This window comes from Lemur catta, chromosome 7 (assembly GCF_020740605.2).
Source record: "Lemur catta isolate mLemCat1 chromosome 7, mLemCat1.pri, whole genome shotgun sequence".
In the NCBI taxonomy this organism is placed as follows: Eukaryota; Metazoa; Chordata; class Mammalia; order Primates; family Lemuridae; genus Lemur; species Lemur catta.
The window spans coordinates 36,736,490-36,758,111 of NC_059134.1; the positions used below are offsets into that span (position 1 = coordinate 36,736,490).

At 34.8% G+C, this 21,622-nt stretch overlaps 1 protein-coding gene across 3 annotated transcripts in view; it reads right to left on the reverse strand.

The window, feature by feature from the left end:
* CNTN5 (contactin 5) overlaps positions 1-21,622 on the reverse strand; it is a 1,109,255-nt gene that overhangs the window by 67,865 nt on the left and 1,019,768 nt on the right. For all 3 annotated transcript variants that reach the window (XM_045556882.1, XM_045556883.1, XM_045556884.1), the window contains one exon: positions 5,567-5,725. In XM_045556882.1, the coding sequence (XP_045412838.1) occupies positions 5,567-5,725 (159 nt within the window). The remainder of the gene's footprint in view (positions 1-5,566; positions 5,726-21,622) is intronic.

Below are 21,622 nucleotides of genomic sequence, written 5' to 3' on the forward strand. Positions count from 1 at the left end.
TATTAGACATTACTACTTTAATAGGATTCTGCAGCATTTTTACTCAGGGAATGACAACTGCTTTCTTATGGATGTTGCAGCCAATATTTTAGGTCTACTCTGGATTCCTTTCATTTTCCTTTGTTCTACTAATGTATGAGCAAATCATGGCATCTATGACTTCAAAATATGTTGATTTCTCTACTTCTCTTTGCAGTAAAACTACTTAGAAGAGTTGTCTATATTAATTTTTGTCCCATTCTCTCTTGAACCCATTTTTGTCACACATTGATGCCTACCATTCCACTAAAACTGCTATTGTCAAGGTCACCAATGACCTCCATGTTGCTAAAACCAATAATCAATTCTTGATCCTCATTATACTTGACATGTCAGCAGCATTTGACAAAGTTGATTAGCCTCTTTACCTTGATAGACTTTATTCTTTTGTCTTCCAGGACATCACTTTATTTTGGTTTTTCTTTTACCATAATTATTGCTATCTTTCTGTCTCCCTTGGCTGATTCTTCTCCTCCATAACTTCCTACTACTGGAATGTTTTGGGGCTCGATTTTCATAGTCTTTTATTCTTTATTTTATACTTACTTTCATGGAGTTGACATGCAGTCTCATGTTTTGAAATATAATTTGTATGACTATAATTTTCTAACTTGCAACTTTATCCTTAGTCTCTCTCTTAAACTCCAGACTCATACATATATCCAGCTCCCTATTTGAAATACCCATTTAAGATGTCTAAAAGATGTACCAAATTTATCATGTTCCAAACTGAATTCCTTACCTCATTCCCACCCCAATCTGTTCCAATCATAAAGGGTTCTCTATGTTAGTTGATGGTAACTCCATCCTTGAGTTGGTCAGGTCAAAAATCTTATAGTCATCCTTGATTCTTTTTCTCTTATACTCTTTATATCAAGTTTATCTTGATAGAAATTCTGTGGGGCCTAACTTCCAAATATTTTCAAATTCTGATCATATTTATGCCTTCTACTTCTGTCACTTTGAAACATCGTCATCTCTCAACTACAACAGCTTCCTAACTACTTTAGTAACTCTCCGCTAACCTTTCCCATAGTCTATTTTCAACATAGCTTGAGTGACTGTATTGAAAGATAAGACTTAGAATAGCAATCCTCCAATGTCTCTTCATCTTTTCAGGATGAAAACCCAAGACCAATGACCTGGTCCTGCCAATACCTCTCTGAGCTCATCTTCTACCATTCTCCCTAAAACTCATTCTGCCCCTGCCTCACTGGTCTTCTAATGCTTCTGCATGTAATGCTTCTCATACTTTTGCACTGATTGCTTCTTCTACCCGGACTGTCTCCCCCTGGATCTTGGCATAACTAAATCCACATTTCCTTTAAAGTTCACTCAAATGTACCTTCTCCATGAAACATATTCTGACCACTTCATTTCAAATACAACCTTTCTGCTATGGACTGAATTGCATCCTCCTGAAATTGATATGTTGAAGCCATAATGCCTAATGTGGCTATATTTGGAGACAAGGCTTCTAAGGAAGTAATTAAGGTTAAAAGAAGTCATAAGGGTGGGGCTATGATCTCAGTGTTTTTATAGAAAGAGACACTAGAGCACTTGTATGTATGCGTGCTCTGTCTCTCTCTACCATGTGAGGACACAGTGAAAAGGTGGACATCTGCAAGCCAAGAAAAGAACTCACACCAGGAACCGAATGGGTCAGCACCTTGATCTTAGAATTCCCAGCCTCCAGAACTGTGATAAAATAAATTTCCATTGTTTAACCCACCCAGTCTATGGTATTTTGTTATGGCAGCCCAAGTGGACTGATGCACTGCCCCTACCATAGTATTTGTGATTCCTCTTATTCCACATGATTTCCTTTTTTGTCCCCCATAGCACTCATCAACTTCTAAGATACTATGTAATTTATTTGCTTATTTTGTTCTCTGTTTACTGTTTTTCCTCACTCATGAGAATACAATCTTCACAATGGCAGGGATTTATTTGTTGTTGTTCATTGATATATCCCAAGTGCCTAGAATACTATCTGGAAGGCGATCAATAAATTTTTATTGAACAAATGAAAATAGAGTTCAAATAGCATGGTGTGATCAAGATTGGCAATATTAATTAATTTTTTGAATCTTAATGTAATTATTGTAGGCTTTATGTTAAAAAGAAAATGCATATAAAAATATCCTTCCATTCAAGACTACACATATTTACATCCTCTTGGTCATAACTATAGGTTGTAAAGAATTCCTCTCCAAGCCCACATCCTGTCCACCACCCTTAATTCTAATCTCTCTTTAATGTAAAAAAAAAAAGATTTGAAAATTCTAAATTCATCATTACTTATAAGTAATGTAAAATAATTGTAAAAGCATGAGTTGAAGGTATTAATAATTTTGATGAAATACCATGCAATATGAAACAAATTAGAAATGAACTTTTTAAAAATAAAATCAAGATTTTGATTTGAAATGCAATATTGTGGAGATTAAGGATAAAGTATAATTTATACCAAAGTAAGTATTTTTAAAAGTTTTACAGCATCTTTGTATAAAGATATTCTTTCAGGGACTATAGGGACAACTTAGTTTCAAAGAAAACATTGTGTTTCAGAGAGAACATGACGGTGGAAGATCTTATATTAACTCAGGGAAAGACTCTTGCTGAAATGCTTTTCCTAGGAAAAGAATTACATCCAAGAATTTAATTGATAAAATATTAAATAAGCCTATCAAATTGAAAAATTTAAACACCTAATCAATCTGTGGAAACCTTATCCACAGATAGAAGACATATCCACTGATAGAATACTATTTAAGACACATCTGAGTCATATAAACAAAGACCAATCAATTCTATAATTATAAGTGATTTCACATTCCCAAATAGACACAATCACCAACTAGATCAGCTAATACGGCTCAATAGTATGAAGAAGAAAGTCAGGTTTCTAACTCAAAAGCAACTTGTTTGAAAGCAAAAGGTACATAAGTGAAATTATCTATTTGTTATGGGTGTTTTTGTACTTTTTTAAAGATGAATACATTATTTCCATTTACATTTGAGTCTCATTTGCAGGAGGCAGTGTTCATAAATTAACTCCAAGACGTGCTCCTCTGGAAGGTTCACGTGCAACTTATTACATCATTTGCCAAAAGTGAGGAACTCGCTATTCTTTATATCATTTAGGCGTATAAAGGACCTTTAAGTGCTTCAATCAAATAATAGGTTATAAATTACATAAACTCAATCAGAGAGTTTAAACTCCACATCCATCTTTTTTTCTATTAGGTATTTTTGGATTAGAGTTTATTTTGACTAAAATTGATTTAGACTGTGGGAGCAACTATGAAAACAAAAGGCCCTCACCCCAGTGGAGCTGGTGTGGCTCCAGAGAGACTTCCTACCTCATCATAGGCCTGAAAGAAGTTGTGATCAGATTAAGCTAAAACCAGAAAGCATTTAAAACAGCTCTTTTGGAGTGCGCAAAACTTGAGGATTGCTCCTCAGCAGGCTTGCCCTGAAGATGGCGTGTCTCTGCCAATGGCTGCAATTAATGCTGGCTTTTGGAGAAACGAGTTAGGTGAGAGCCCTAGAACTATGAACGGTGAATAAGATTGATAATTTATGAAAAATTATATTTCCTTATAAATACAGCATAACCATAGGTTGTTTTTTTTTTCTTTTTAAATAAGTACTGTACTTACTGAACTGGATTAAAAAAGAACTCTCAACTTCAAACTATTTCCAGCATTATGTTAGCAAGATAAAGATACACCTTTATATTAGGGGCTTCTGAAACAAATACACACAAAAAACATTTACTCCAAATTCCTAAGTCCTACACACACACACACACACACACACACACACACACACACAAAGTAGAAACAGGTGAACCAAGTAAGAAACCCAAAGGCATGAATCAGAGAGTAAGTGTAGCTAGGAAAGCATGGATGTATTAGGTGAAGGATAAGATGTCCTGGATTGTCATGGGTATGGGATGAGTAAAGAAACACACATGTATTGCAATGTACCCACAAGAAAAACTTCCCCAAAAGTAAGTTGGTAGGGTAGGGTGGTAGGAGAGGGCAGAGAGCATGGATGCAGACAGGAGGATGGGTTAGGTGAGTGCACAACCCCAGACCTGAAGGTGACTCTGTTTCCTGGCTGCAGGGTAAAAGGTTTGAGCTGTCATACTAATAAGATAGAAGCACTGGGGTAGACGTTATAAGAATTCTTCAGTAATTCTGCTCGAGTGGTTTGAATTTGTGTCCTTCCTGAGTTAACTACCATACCCAGAGATGTTCCCAGTTTTGGGGTCTGCAGAGGTATCACAGGGTTTTACTGGAGCCACAAATGAAGCTAATACAATTATATATATTACAAAATAAATATGTATACATGCGTAATAAACATGTATATATGCAGTAAAATGATAATTAAACAGGTCTTATTTAATACAGGAGCCTAAATATCAAGAAAAATCTGAATTATATTCTGCATGTCCATAAATATATTTCCTCTCTTCACAAATGTTATGTTTCATACAGAAATAAGTTTCTGTCCAAATTTTTTTACTGAAGCAATAAAACGGACCACTCCACTCCTATAATATTCTGGTTGAGTTCTATGGTATTGCATTCAAATATTTTACTGATTTTTATATTTCACTTCTAAACAGGTAAATCCATTTGAAAATAAAACAAAAGAACAAATCCTTAGTGTGGACAATTGTTTCTGGAGATGCCATTTTATAGATTAATTGTACACTTTGCAAAGACCAACATGTTAAATAAGTATCTAATAATTATCAGGTGAGTGTGATTTTGCATATCTCTGGTGGACAGCCACATTTGGAGAGATAGGGGAAAGTTAGTTATAGCATGAAAAGAAAACCATTAGATATGAAAATAATTTTTTAAATAATGCAACTATAATGCAAACATCTTAGAAGCAGGCATTAAAATGCTGCACTTCTTTAAATGATGTAATTTTATGTTAGATTTTCTTTTTATAAATAAAATGGATATGTGACTATAAAGGGGTAGCACAAGGAACTGAAGGCATGGAACAATTCTATATCCTGATTGTCTTGGTTACTCAAATCTATGTATCAAATTATTTCATAGAAATATACACTGAAAATTTGTATGTTGAAACTGGTAAAATCTGTATAAGGCCTGGAGTTAATAGCATTGTACCAATATCAGTTTCTTGATTTGATAATTGTACTACAGTTATGTAAGATGTTATCATTAGGGAAAGATGAGGGGATGGGGGACGGGTCCACAGGAAGTCTTTGTACTATTTTTGCAACTGCTGTGTGAGTCTAAAGTTATTTCAACAAACAAACAAATCAACATGCTGTGGTCCCACTTGGGAATTGAAATGAGAGGACGGTAAGGTACCTTGCTTTTCTTGGGTTCATAAAAAGAAGCAAACCTTTGTCAATATTGTAACCAATAACAAAGTTTTCAGAATCCAAAAGAAATCTTAGTGTGACTGTACAGCTCATGAGATAGGAAGCTGCTCCAGTTGTGTCTGACACTGCCTTAGAGCCTCTTACCTGTTTTTACGGTTTGCCAGCCCAGGGAGAATGGGCTGCGAGCTTGCAGGTTGTAGGAGGAGATTGGGCTGTGGTTGTCGGCTGCTGGACTCCAGGAGAGTGTGGCTGTGCTTTCGGTTATTTCCTCAACAATTACTACCCCGGGTGGACCTGGGGGACCTATAGGTCAAAGGCAATGGATAAAGTTAAGTACAAACCATTATCAGGAGACATGAGAAATTGTATTTCCAGTATGCATCTCATCAAACTGTGTAATCATCTTAATGAAATATGTATTTAGCAATGAAAATTGAGAGCAAAAAGTCATGGGATGCAAGTTGGTTTCCCAGATTTCTGGGGGGGGGGAGGACTTAATTATAGATTTGATTTTTTTCTTGCACTTTGTGCCTGGAGGCAACTACCAATTAGCATCATATTTGATAGAGAAAGAAAAAAATAATTAGAAGCAAACACAAGGATGTGAATGTCAATATCAACTATAGCTGTTGAAATCAATCACAGCTTACAGAGGTAGCAACAGAAAGTGATAGGCAATGCTATTAGGAACAGAAATGATCCCATCCTTACTAAAAAGCTATAGATGGATGGGGCTAATTTTCACATTCAGGGAACCTTCAATGAACAAACACTGTGATGTGTACTATCAAGTAGCTTAGACTCTAACAAAGGAGATATGAAAGGCTCTGAAATAATGATAGCATAGACAAGCTAAGAACATATAGCAGAAGGGAGGCATACGTAGAACTCTGTGGGGAGTTCAAAGTAGACTGTTATCTGTGATTAGATTCTTTTTATTTTTTTTGGTAGGGGTGAGACGGGTAGTGAATCAAAGAAGGTTAATTCCCTTTTGATCATGAAAAAATGTTACAGAATAGTGATAACTAATCTACGCACATATAACTTCATTTTTAAGACAAAAATCATGACCTGATTTGAGGAGAAATGTGCCATTATGTTTTATTCCTAAAATGGTGATTTCTAATAGCATTTAAAAAATGCACAGCTATTTATGTCTTAGTGGCTACAAAGCAATGGCAGTTCTCTTACTGACATTTTCCCATTCCTTAATATGAAAAATTCAAGTTGAAAAATGCTTTTGTTTTGAATGAAAAAAATTAAATATTTTAAGTATTTTCTGAATTGGTCCTTATGTAACAAGTTGCTCTCTGCATTTGGTGATTAGGATATCAGAGCAGTAAGGGCTGAACTAGACTGTAAGGAGCTAAGAGATGACTGGGTGCCAAAGTGATGGAGCAGTTAGTGAAGATCTTTGAGTAGAGAACATCAACAGTAAACGTACAGTGAGATGGGAAAAGAGTTTAAAACCTCGCTAGGGAAAATGACATTTTTAGGAAATGAGGGATGAGAATTTTTATCCAGGCTAAGAAGAACCAGCAATATGTGACAGAGACCAAAGATTTAGAAGTCAGGGACTATTCCATCAAGAAAGTGCAGAAAGTTGAGATTGTGGGCAAAGGCATTAAGGACAACCTTGAAAAGTGGCAGTTTTTCCTCCAAGAGAAAAGAAGGAATAAAAAAGGTGAAATAATGAAACAAAGAAAGCTTTTGAGATATCAAGGGGAGAATTTGAGAAAGCTCATTTTGGAAGATACTCATTTTTTTTTTTTCACTGAAGAAGAATATAAGTCTGACTACAAAAGTGGGGGTGATTGGGTGAGAATGAGATTGGGGGCCAGAGGATGACAGGAAGGAAACTTTTGGAATAGGCACATGATGAACGTGGAAGGATGCAAAGAAGAGGGAATACAAATAATTGTTTAAAACTTCAATTGGAACAAAAAATGGAATTTAAACATAATTAATAAATCTTCAAGTACTTTTCTCTGTATGTGTCTATTTGCCCAAACATGGTCCTTAGCAAAATAATAAGTGATGGGGCAAAGATTTATATACCCAGGACACTGACTGTGGCTGTGTAATTATTTATAATTACAAACCATTGTAAACAACTCTTTGTCCAATAATCATATAATATTTAAATTATACAATCCTATGATAAAATATTAGGCAGCCATTAAACTTCTATATCGAAAATTATTTAATAACATGAGAAATGTTCACAATATAATAAGTGAATAAAGTGGAATGCAAAATTGTATGTAAATATAAATGTATTATAATAACTTGCCAAATATGCAAATAAAAAGACTGGAAAGAAATACATTAAAGTGTAATTCAGGGTTATTGCTTGGAGGTGAGGATATAGGTTATTTAAATTTTATTCTTTATACTTGTTTGGATTATATAATAAACATATGTTACTTCTAAAATTATTTTTTAAAGTTATTATTTTAAAGACTTTCTCCATATTGTGATATGTGCTATGGTAAGTATATTTTATTTAACTAAACAAACATTTACTGAGTGTCTAGTTTGTTTTAATCACCGTGCTCAAAGGTAGGAGATGGGTGGTGGCAACAGTTTATGGAAGGACAAGACGGGGTTTCAGCCCTCTGTGTTAAAATCTAATGGCAAAGACAGATATTTTACAAAAAAATGCCAGGCAGTGATGTTATGTCCCAGTGTTTTGAGTATACCTTTTATACCTCATTATAACACTTGTTGCATTGGCTATAATTATTTTTCTGTAATTTCCACTTGTCTGAATATACAACATGGTACTTGGCATATATTAGACCCTCAATAAATATTTGTAGAGGAAAAGAAGAAAGGAAGAGAGGAAGAAAGAAGGAAAAATGCAGAAAGGAAGGAAGGACAGAAGGAATTATGTTTTGAGTTTGGAATGTTGTATAACAATTAGCAAGTCAAAGAATGTTTTAAAATATTATCATTATATTAGAAAAAGATCTTATGTAATAGTCTCTTTCATTTTTAAATCAAAATATATTTGAGTTAACGTTTTTTTTTTTTCTAGTCGAGAGTGGCAATAAATATGACAACTCCATAAATGAAGAAAATAAACCCTTCATATGATTTAATAATAAGGCTTATCACTATTGGAAGCTTAGAGTATTATAGCCTATGGACAGATAATTTTTCTAAATCCTTATAAATCTGAAATATTTCTTATGAATATAGTTATGTAAAGATATTCTGAAAAATTAGTGGTGTGATTTACCTTCTAAGAGAGATTAAATACATTTTCAACCATAATAAAACTGAAAGACAAATTTACTGTTATTATATTAGTATTGGCTTATCAATGCTCTATTTATGGAAAAATATTTTTAGATATTACATATTGAATGCTGGCTGCAATTAGCTTCCTGTGTATATTTAGGAGTGAATTACATTAACATATTAATGCAGTCAATATCTTTGTTTTTTAAGGCTTGTTAATAATAGTTCCACTTTTGCTATCTTTGGACTTTTTAAAAAAAAGTCAGGGAGTAGAAGTTCTCCTAAAAAGCTTTTGCAGCTAATTTATACAAAGAATCTTTGAAAATAGATTTCATGATAAATGTGTGACAGCAGCTAGTCTCTGAATGTTATACAGATGCCAGTCATTTAGTAGAAATCTCATTAAATTTTATACTTAGCTGTAATGATTCAGTGTCAGATGGGCAGTAATCTGAAAGTTTTTTTTTCCCAGGGATAGTGCTATTATATAGGATCACTAAAATAAATATTTTATTGAAAATAGACAATTTAGAAAAATGGGCACAGTCTGTTCATTTCTTCATGGTGAGGACTATTGAGCAAATGACAAACCACAAAGCTCTGAGCAGAAGCCATGTTCTCCTGGATTCAATCCAGGGTCCCCTGGGATTGCTGTAACATTGCTATCAGATCTATTCGTTCCATTGACCTAATGTTCAGTTAGAAAAGTTTCTTCTCTTGAGGAGCCTTTGACTTTTAAAGTTGAAAAATGAATAAAATACATATCTCCTTGTAACCTTTAAAGCTGTTGTGATTGTACTGGTGACATGAAACAAGGACCTAAAGCTTCAAATAGTAGTTATGCAATGTTACAGGAATTTTTTAATTAACTGGAGTCATTCAGTTTAACCCTATTATTTTTCAGATGAAGAAGTAGTACTTGAGGTAGGAAAATTTCTCCTCAACCAAAAAGAGGTCAACGGAGTCTTCCTACTTTGGGGGTTGAAGCAGGGATAGGCTTTAGTCTTGACTGCTGGTCATATTTGTTAAATTATAACAAATTAATGTGGTAATAAGCAAGAAGTTATGTACTGACTTTTTGTGAAATTTTTGCCCATTCCTCTTGTAGACAGCAAGTGTCGGTGCCAGGCTTGAATGCTTGTGTGTGACTGTCTGTCCCTTCATGAGTAATACTCCCAAAGAACATCCTCCTGATGCTGAGACTGATTCCTCATGGCAAGCAACTTTTCTAGCTCTTTCTCACATAGATAACATCACAGTGTATGACGGTCTCTGAGACTTACTGATTCAACAGATATCTCTCCTGTATATGTATTTTTTACATTATAAATCTATTCAGTGTATTTTCACTATTATTTGATTTTCAGGACTTTGCTGTTTTTCTCACATGGTAGTTTTAAGTAAAAAATTAAACGTGTTGAGATTCAAAACATTGAACAAGTAAGTCTTTGTTTTAAATCGTTTGAAATTAATGTCAAAAATTTGATACTGACTATGCTGTGGTATCCTATATCAATTCTATTTTAAGCCTATAAATACTGCTTAAGGACAGATACCTCTCACTTCTAAACATATGCAGGAATGTGCTCTTGAACAAAGGGAAGCAGGCACAGCAATCACTCAAGAAAGCAAAGTCCTAGACATGTCCTAGCACCAAGTGAAGAGGAGGCTTAGCTACTATCTGGAAGATTAGATTAATACAAAGAAATATACTCAGTAACTCAGGCCACAATGGTTATTTTTTATTTTTCTCATGTGGTTTATTTATGTACACTGAACCATCCAGTACAAAGGACCACTTTGGTAGACTCAATTGAAAAGGCCATATATAAATAGTAACAACAACCATTTCAATAAAAAATAATATTTAGTCAATAATGTGAATAGATTTTATGTAGTACATTACATATTAATACCTGTTAGTAACTGGTTGCTGAGTTTCTCTGTTAGAGTAGAATCATGAAGAATTATGGAGGTAAGCCAAGAAGACTGACTAGAGACATCGGTCACCAGATTGTCTCTGAAAGAAGTTTTCGATGAAATAAACATATCCCAGGTGTAATTCTGAGGGAAAAGTGCCAGAATCTATGGAAGAGTCCAAAGGAAGAAGCTGAAGAGCAGAACAAGAAGGAGCAAGATTTTAAGCAGAGATCAATCCCTGAGGAATTCAGAGCCCCATGGAAATGATAGGTAGGGGTGGGTGTTTGTTTTCCCTCCCCTCAAACCTCTGGCAGCCTGCAGGCTCCCAAACTGTTAGGGAGCTTTTATACCCTCACCAGCCCCAAAGCTGCTGCAGCCAGTGAACAGGGAACTTCTGGAGAATAGAGCACTGGGCTGCCAGCCCCCTTGGGGTCACTCCCTTTAAGAAGAAAGGTGTGAGCCCCATTCTGTGAAAGCCTGGGTGTGGTGGGTGCACCAAAAGAGGGAAAGAAGCCACTCTTGAGAGCCCCAGCTCAATCATTCCTTTGGGCACCTGTGCCGACTCATGTGAGAACTGCCACCGCAGCATAGGCAGCTAGGGGCGGGGGAAGGGAGGAGGTGGAGAACAATCTGAATGGAGGAGACCTGACACTCTGGTCCCCATATTCCCAAGGGTCTCCCACACCCCAGCTTGCTGCACTGTCCTCTCCCCTGAGGTCAGCCTGCTCTGAATGCCCAAGCTCTTGGATCGCACAGTTCCCCCAGCACCCACTGGCTTCCTGTGGTCACCACAGTCTGAACAAGTGTTGTGAAATGTTTGTGTGGGGAGCAGTAACAAGAATACTGAAGAGCTGAAGCTTCCTGGGGAGGACAAAGGCATAAGATGGATGGATAAGCAGTATGGCGCCTGCCATCTCGCCTTGAGGTTGTGGTGAAACCAAGATGGAAATAAAAAATTCTTTTCAAATAGAACAACAAAGGTGACACAAGCTTCCAAAACCTATGAGATACAGAAAAAGTAGTGCTAAGGGGAAAGTTTATAGCCTTAAATGCTTACATCAAAAAGACAGAAAGATCACAAATTAACAACCTAATGTCTCACCTCAAGGAACTAGAAAAAGAAGAACAAACCAAACCCACAGCTAGCAGAAGGAAAGAAATAACTCAGAAATAGCTCTGAGCAGAACTAAATGAGATGAAAACCAAAAAAACATTATAAATGATCAATGAAACAAAAAGTTGGTTCTTCAAAAAGACAAACAAAATCAATAAACTACAAAAGATTAACCAGAAACAGAAAAGCCTCAAATAAGCTCAATCAGAAATGAAAGAGGAGACATTACAAATGATACCACAGAAACACAAAATACCACCCATAGCTATCCATGAAAACCTCTGTGCACGCAAACTAGAAAACCTAGAAGAAGTGAATAAAGTCAAGGAAACACACACCTCCCAAGACTGAATCAGAAATAAATAAAAGTCCTAAACAGACCAGTAATGAGTAGCATGATTAAAACAGTAATATAAAATCACCCAACAAAAAAAGCCTTGGCCCAGACCGATTCACAGCTGAATTCTACCAGGCCTACAAAGAAGAGCTGGCACCCATTTTACTGAAACTTCCATAACATTGAGAAGAGATAACCCTTCCTAAATAATTCTATGAAGTCAGTATCACCTTGATACCAAAGCCAAGAAATGACACAACAGAAAAGGAAAACTACAGACCAATATCCCTTATGTGTGTAGATTAAAAAATCCTCAACAAAATATTAACAAACCAAATTCAACAGCATGTCAAAAAGATAATACATCATGATCAAGTGGGTTTCATCCCAAGGATATGAGAATAGATACAAATTAATTCAATAGATGCAAATTAATAAATGTGATTTACCACATACACAGAAATAAAAACAAAGACCATACAATCTTCTCAATAGATTTAGAAAAAGTATTTGATAAAATCCATCATCTCTTCATGATGAAAACTCTCAACAAACCCAGCATAAAAAAACATAACTCAAAATAATAAAAGCCATACATGACAAACTCACAGCCAACATCATACTGAATGGGGAAAAGTTGAAAGCATTACCTCTAAGAACTGGAACAAGATGAGGTGCCTACTTTCACCACTTCTATTTATTAATAACGTAATACTGGAAATGCTAGCCAGAGCAATCAGGCAAGAGAAAGACATAAAGGGTATCCAAATCAGGAAAGAGAAGGTCAAAATCTCCCCGTATGCTAGTGATGTGATCTTGTATCTAGAAAACCCTAAAGACTCCACCAAAAAACTCCTAAAATTGAAAAATGAATGCAGCAAAGTCTCAGGTTACATAATCAATATACACAAATCAGTAGCATTTGTATATACTAATAACAGTCAAACTGAGAGTCTGATCAAGAATGCAATACCGGCCGGGTGCGGTGGCTCACGCCTGTAATCCTAGCACTCTGGGAGGCCGAGGCAGGTGGATCACTCAAGGTCAGGAGTTCCAGACCAGCCTGAGCAAGAGCGAGACCCCATCTCTACTAAAAATAGAAATTATCTGGCCAACTAAAATATATATAGAAAAAATTAGCTGGTCATGGTGGCGCATGCCTGTAGTCCCAGCTACCCGGGAGGCTGAGGTGGTAGGATTGCTTGAGCCCAGGAGTTTGAGGTTGCTGTGAGCTAGACTGATGCCACAGCACTCACTCTACCCTGGGCAACAAAGCGAGACTCTCTCTCTTAAAGAAAAAAAAAAAAAAAAAAAAAGAATGCAATACCATTTACAATGGCTGCACAGAAAATAAAATACCTAGAATATACTTAACCAAGGAGGTGAAAAATCTCTTCAAGGAGGAGTACAAAACATTGATGAAAGAAATCGTAGATGACACAAAAAAATGTAAAAACATTTCATGCTCATGGATTGGTGGAATCAACATTGTTAAAATGTCCACATTGCCAAAAATGATTTACAGATTCAACATAATTCCCATGAAAATACCAACATCATTTTTCACAGATCTCGAAAAAAATAATCCTAAACTTCATATGGAACAAAAACAGAGCCTGAATAACCAAAACAATCTTAAGCAAAAAGAACAAATCTGGCAGCATCATATTACCTGACTTGTAATTTTTTTGCTATTGTATTTTCAGTGCCTAGTACAATGTTTGGCACATAATATGTTACAATACAGATTTGTAGTAAATGATTCAATGACTAATTTTTATTAGTTTAGCAGGTTAGTATAGTTGTTGACTTAATTTTTGTACATATTTTTATTTTGGCCAATCAAAATAGGAGCAAGAGTAATACATCTTTATGAAATCATAGTACTATTCAAAAAGAAGACTTTAAATATACATTAAAAATAGGATTCTTACTATGTTGATTTTTCATCTTTGTTAAATGCTACTATTTAGATACCCATCTGTCTATGGTATGTTTCTAAACAAAAAAGAACAAGCTATTAGTGTCTTTCAAACTTTGATAAGCAACATAATCTCTTGCATATTTGTAAAAAGAGCTGCACCCAAAAGCTAATGAATTTTAACTTCTGTGACTACAGCCCCAGAGTCTGTATTTTATACAATATGCCTAGGAAAGTTTCATGTACCCTATATTTCAAGAAAAAAAATCATCTAAAGAAAAGAAATTTGGACAGAGTCGGAAGAGTTTTATTCCAGTCTTGACTCTCATGTAAAAGCTTTGGAACTTTGGGCAAATTTTTGAACCTTATTAAGTCTCAGTTTCCTTATATTTTATAAAGAGAATGATATTATCAATCTTACATTATTATTGTGTGAATTGCATAATGTACGTCAAATGTATTTTGTAAATGGTAAATAGCTATTCCAGCAGTGGTTGTACCTCTCATTAGTCTGTAACTTTGACAATATCAATCTCACAATGCTTCATTTTTCACTAATGAAAATAAGAACCTATGCCCAACATTTGGTTTTATCAAAATAAGTGAGGGAAGATATGAAACTGATTTGAGAAAGAAAAAAAAATGTACTATCATTGCCAGATTCAATGATCTCTGTCTTTTGGGGAACTTGTAACGAAAAATGTAATAATGTTGAAATGATAGTGATTTAACACTTACCTATCAGGTAGAAGGCATTGTGATAAATGTTACATACTTTCTTTCTAATCTTTACAGTTAATTTGTGTTGGCACTCTCTTTCCACAAATGGAAAACTGAATCTCAGAAAGTTCAGGTAATTCACCTAAGATAATGTTATACACAACATTCCAAAAGGGGGTCTTGGACTTGATTCTGATTCTTATTTGCATATGTATCTGAGTTTTAACTCCGTTTTATTCATTACTACATAACACTACTTTGCATAATTCAGCATAGAGAAAACGTAGATTTTAGAAGATTAAAGATTATTATGAGCAGAAGCAAAGTATTTTTATTGATTGAAAATGAATTTAGAGGTAGAAAATGCATGCTAGAGATGAAGTGAACGTTATGATTGACTCCACAGTATTCACTCCAACTGTCCCAATGTGGTATAGAGAATTAACTCCTTCACCACCTCTCCATTATATCAGGGTGGTCCTGATTAGTCTTTGTCAGTCTTGGTAATATCTGCCCCTGCTGGTGGGTGGCTCAGGAGGCTAGGTGTGAGTCAGTTAGATCATGACAATCTTCTTGTGACAGGTGCTGGTTCAGAAGTCAGCACATGATCTAAAATGGTATAACCAGATGAAGGCATGAACATTTTTACCAAAGTTGAGGGAGATATGCTAGCTCTTTCTCCTGTTGCATGAGAACAAGAAAGCATTTAGCACCTATTATTCCTGGAAGTGAGCTATGGTTATAATGAGAACCAGCTTTAGGGTAAGACCAACATTGTAGATGACAGAGTACAAAGATGGAACCAACCTGGGTCCTTGAAGAAAAGTTGAGATACTGGATCAACCATTAAAAACCTGCTTTAACTTCTTGCTATGAGAGCTGGTAGATTTCCTTACTGTTTAAGCCAATTTGAGTTATGCTTTATATTACAGGCAAGTAGAAGCATCCCAGGATACAAAGAATAATGAAGAACTCCCATGGTTTATGAAGGATTGAAACTGCAATAATTTCTTGTCTTTGCTATAACTGGTTATATTAGCATAAACAATCTGAAAAGGGGATCTCGAACACTATCTAATTATTCCAGATAAACTCCAAGGAACTGAAAAATGGCAAATCAACTGAGAAATCTGACAGAACAGTTGGATAAAGCTAACAGCCAGATAGGTAAATACAAAAATACAATGAGATTTCTAAAATAATTTTAAAATTTACCTATAGCATAATGAAATTATTACTTTTGGCTAGAAACTTGGGACTTATTAAAGATGTACTATTATGTGAATGTATTCCTATGATCACAAAATTCAACAAAATATTGGAGATCAGAGAAAGAATTTTAAATCAAAATTAAAATAACCCTATTGTACAAACTCATGATTAAATGTTCTGTGTGCTTCTCATTGGTATATTCAATAAAAACAACAACAGAAAAGGCCTGAAGGGGTTGGAGAAACTATCATGTGAGGACAAAAACAAAAAGCTAAACTTGACAGCTCTGAAAGATGAAGGCTGAGTAGGTACCAAAAGACCTGGTTCTTATTCAGGCTCTGCCATTTTCCAGCTAAGTGACTTAGGAATTCCCTTTGTATCTCTGGGACACAGAAAGTTTGTTAGGTATTGAAGCTGGAGGGATGGGTTTTTCAGTGAAGATTCCAAGAAAACAGCTGCTCTGGGCTAGTAATTAATAATGAAAAAGATGACCTTTTTTTGGTGGCAAAAGGAAATAAATAAAAAAATATTCCAAAAGACTGTAAAATTGAATTTTGAAGACAGGGAAAGCCAATGGCTTAAGTTTGATCAGAGTAGCAAAAGGCTATAAAGGTGGAGAAAAGCAGGTTGAGGGAAGACCTTAAACACCAGGACAATGACTTTGGACATATTTAATTATTCAGGTAGTGGAGACCAGTAAATGTTTTTTGAACTGGAGGTGCACTGACACATTAAATTTTATTAGGGAAAAATAAGGAGTGGGGATGAAACATTATTCCAAAATTTCATGCTTGGATAAATTGGAAGAATATTGGTAGACTGAAGAGGGAACTTGGAAGGAATCTCAGTTTCTTTTCAATTTAATGAAATTAATTTCAATCAAAATAAATTCTGATGATAATACTGAATTGCAGAGGTGGGAAGATGCTAGTTTAGAGCCTGAAGAGAGTTGAAAAGATCAGGAATCCTCATTGTGAGCAATGTGATAGGGAATCAGTCATGAACAGTAATATTGGTGAACAGCATCGAGAGCCTATATCAAGTAAAAAACATGATTTTATAGGGGCTGAGTCAACACTGTTCTGTTAGAATATTTATGCCTTATGTTTGTTTGTTCATGACCCGAAACAGAAGTGATCTAATTTGAAAGTTGGCATGAGAGATACCAAGGAAGTCAGGGATTTGGGGGAAGAATTTGATTAGGTGTAGCTGGTGACCATACAGATTAAATGAAGTCTATGTGAAACTCAGATGAAGACTCAGTAAGTGCCTAATGCAGTGGATTAAAGAAGCTGTTGTCAGAGGGTTCATGTCCCAAGTTTGAGATCAAGATATGCATGGCAGGGCTTCCAGGCCACAAGCTAGGGCCCCTGCAGCTGCAAGTAGGGCTGCATGGTGCTGGGCCCTCAGCTGGTTGATATAGCAACAGATCATACAGAAACTCCCCCCTTGGACACAGAACTTCAGTGAACACATAACCTTTTTTTTAGTTCTTCTTTTTAATTTCTTTCCTGTACCCTTCATGTAGCCAGAATCCAGCATATGGATAATTCTTTGCTATTCAAATTTTGTTTTTAATATTTAGAGCAATATTTCTTGTGAGAATGAGAGTGTGTATGTGCACACCACAAAGAACAGCAGTGTGGAGATGAAAGTGGGATGGAGCCATGAAAAAATTTATTTAATATTTATATTTATATATTTATATAAGGTCATATAAATATATATTTAATACATTTAATTCTCTATATATTTATATTTAATATTAAATTAAATATGTATTTAAATTTAAATATATAATATTAAATGAAATATGTTTAATATTAAATGCCTATGATTATTGCTTGTTCAAGTACTACTCCATACTCTGTCCATTTTCTCCATTTATCTGAGTTTTAAAAATTTAATTAGTCTCTTCAGGCAAAAGGATTACATATTCATTCATTCATACATTTAACAATTTGCTTAGCAATACTGAGGAAACATTTGCTCTGTGTTGGACTCTGGGGATAAAGGCAGTAAACAAGGTAGGGAAGGCCGCTGCCCTTGTAAGTTTTACATTCTGAGGAGGAGAAGAAAGTCAATAAACAATGAATGAGTTAATTTCAGATAGCAACAGATGCAATAAAGAAAATAAAATGGAGTGAAAATTGAATGGAGGAGAGGGAGGTAACATTTGATAGGGAGCCAAGAAATAAATAAGAAGAAGGAGCCAGCCAGCCACATAAATATTATGGGCAAGAGTTTTCCAGGCAGAGAAAATCAAGGACAAAATTCTTAAGTGTTAATGAGTATGGCAGTTGGAGCATAGTAAAGGAAGAGGAGAGAGGAGGGTGATAATGTTGGAAAGATCAGCAAGTGCCATATAATAGAGGGATTTGAAGGCAATGGTAGGGAATTTGGATTTTATTCTGAGTGTGAATCAGAAGCCACTGGATAACATATGAGAAAAGTCAAAGGAAAGAAACCATTGGAAACCATAGAGTTTAAGTTTGATGGAAGCCCTCAAAGGCTACAGGAAGGTTCGGGGGACAATCTAGTTAAATCATTAAAAATATATGGGTATTTTTCTTTTTGATAAGGTTTTGTAACAAATTTAAATTGTGACAACTCAGTAAGTTACTTTTCCAACAACTTTTATTGTAATGTTGTTGCTCAGTATATGGTCAGTGTGGTTTCAATGACAGTGGTAGCCTCTGAAGATCCTTTGCATATGGGTCTTTTGCAATATTATTTAGAGCATAATGGTTCTTCTCCTTGTATTTTAAGCAAAAACAACGACATCATCCTTTCCCAACACCAGTCTTATATAATAGGAATTTAATGACATTTATCCTGAAAAGTATAATTTGTGAATATGTAGTTGTCATTAAAAGATTGAACTCTGACTCCTTCAGGTTGTGTGGAGCTCTGTGATTGGTTCAGACAGGTGAGTTGTGAGCTAAAATGACCTGAGTCATTTTTGGCTGAAGCATTTAATTGCCAATGTAAGACTCTCTGGAGCATTATGTTTCAAATGTTTATTTAAAGAATTTTTGTGTTCTTTTTTAGAAAAAATACAAATACTTCCTGGACAATTATCACAAACTTCAGGTGAAAGGTAAATTAACTAACAATTCCAGGTGGTGAGTAGGCATACATATTTAATGCAGTTTTACATGAGTTGAGGTTGTACACACTTTATATATTCCAACATAAAAGTAATACAATCCATCCATCGAAGATGATCTTTCTGAAATGGAAAACAGATATTTGAGGATCTATTGCACAAACTGTCGAAAATAATTAAAAATATTCAACTTGTTTATTTAAAACTTCAAGCAACCCAGATGCTATCTTAAAATTCATTTATTAAGCTAGTATTACATAAATTCTAAGAACAGATGAGTAAAATAAATCCTGAAGGAAAATACCATATGGGGTGCTAAAATATGCAAGGTACCATGTTTCTACAAAGTTTTCTATTATATAAATCCAAGATTGGGTTTATTGTGTATACCTGGTTATAATTCTGCAATGCAGATTAAGATCAAGGAAATAAAGTATGTCTATATGGACCTTTACATTTGTTCAGTCTCACTGTTCACTTATGAATAACTTATTTAGAGATATTCTTGTAACTTATTTTCACAAAAATACCATGAAGTGAATTTAGAATTATTATTTCCAATGACATGCTAGGGCAACACATTTATAAAGTCATTATCTTTAAGACAGGTGCACCGTTGACCATGGACCAAACTCTAAGTAGGGCACTTTCTTTAATATTTTTTTTGAAGTATAAATTTGCACTTATTTTTTTATTTAGATTTTCTTTCGTTATTTTTTTGTAACGATATCTATCTGACATTATGGACATGTTACATGATCATGGAAATGTACAAAAGTTGAAAAACATGTATCTGGGGTCATTAATTTTATATTTTAACTAACTGAGCAAATCAGTAGTCCCCAAGGACTTAAAAAAAGAATTAATATCACTCTCTAAGTGGTTAACTTATCAGGCATTGACTGAGATCTAAGTGGTTTCTTGATGGCTACTGGCTTATGCTCTAAGGACTTTTCCTACGCAACTATAGAAAGAACTTTTACCCTTATGCAATGTACCATTAGAGCGCAGCACAGACTGTCATATGGTGACAGTGAACTTGGTACAATCCCGTTGCCACCATCTAACTCATTTGGAGAAATGGAGACAGTGGGCTCTTGCAAAAGCACTTAAATCGAGCAGTCCTGAGGGTTGGATAATTTGTAACAGATGTTCTATATAATGGATGGATTACAGGGAGAGTGTTTGTAATGCAGACTATCTTGTTCAGTGAGGTATGATCGATGCTGCTTATTAGCTTGACTTAACATCTGTGAGCTGAGGTTTCCAGACAAATATGTGAACTTTGATTTACTCATATATATAGATCAGGTGGTAAAACATCTTTGTAACAGTTGTTATGTATTTCAAATGAAATTTACTAATAACTGTTCTATTTCTTGAGTTGCTATGAAAGAAATAATTAAATGAACCAATAATCTCTTGATCAAAACATGTAATTCAAACAGACTGGTTTATGCCATATGTTTTTGTGATTAATGAACATTTAAATTAACCAAATTAGGGTGCTGACAAATGAGAATGTTGACATTTCAGCATTTAGATGATTAACCTACGCAGTTTGCAAAAAATTTTTCTTTGAGATTTTATACTTGTGACCTAGAATGTTTTAAAGTTAAAGACATAATTCCAGAACTTGAAGGTCATCCACACTAGTTGGTTTAATTTTTTTTTAATCTAAGCATTTTATGTGACTATTCTATTAATATTTCAGTTACTTCCAAATTTTTTAGTGTTTTTGGTGGTGTTTCAAAGGCTTTCTACTCTTTATTTTGAATTTGCATTGCTTCATTGACAGCTAAACTGAAGGTATGGCAAAGTCCTATGTAAGCATTCAGAGTGCATATTTATGTTTTATAAATATTGAATACTGCGATTTAAATCAATTTTATAATATATTTATTGCTCATTTTACATGATAGCGAGCTGATGACTATGAGATATGCAGATAGTGATGATTATCACTGATATGAGAGCAGTCAGTACTATTAGCACTGTGACCGGTATATTATAACCACTCTGTGCATCTTATCTAGAACGAAATGTAATTTATATATTCAATTTTTTTACCCAGTCATATCTTTTTGGTGATTTTGAGTAACTGAACTTGAAGCTGTTGAGTGTTTATTTCATATATGGAAAGTTCCCTTGCACACATTACATTTTGCTCGATAATCAATGTCATTACAATGGAATCTTCAATGACATTAATAAATGTTAATATGCACAACCAATTTTGGGAAATTGATGCAAGATTTCATCGGTTTACTTAACTGAATATACTCAGATGGCCCTGATGGTCCTTCACAGTTTATCCTAATGACAGAAAATTGGCACAGTACACAATTACACAAAGCCTAGCAACATGCCAATTGGATGCTGAGGAAGGAGAGGTTCAAATGCTCTCAATCACTTGTAGAATGTGTTTTCAAATTCTAATTAAACAAGATGGACACAATAATCAGAATATTATTGGATATTTCACTCAATGGATAATGAACTAGGATCAACTGCTGGAAAAATGTAGACCATTTTTTCCTTCACACACATACCATGAAGAACAATGGTTCAGCTCCTTAAAGATAAGGGAAATGAAAATTCTCCCTAGCGTGAAGAATATC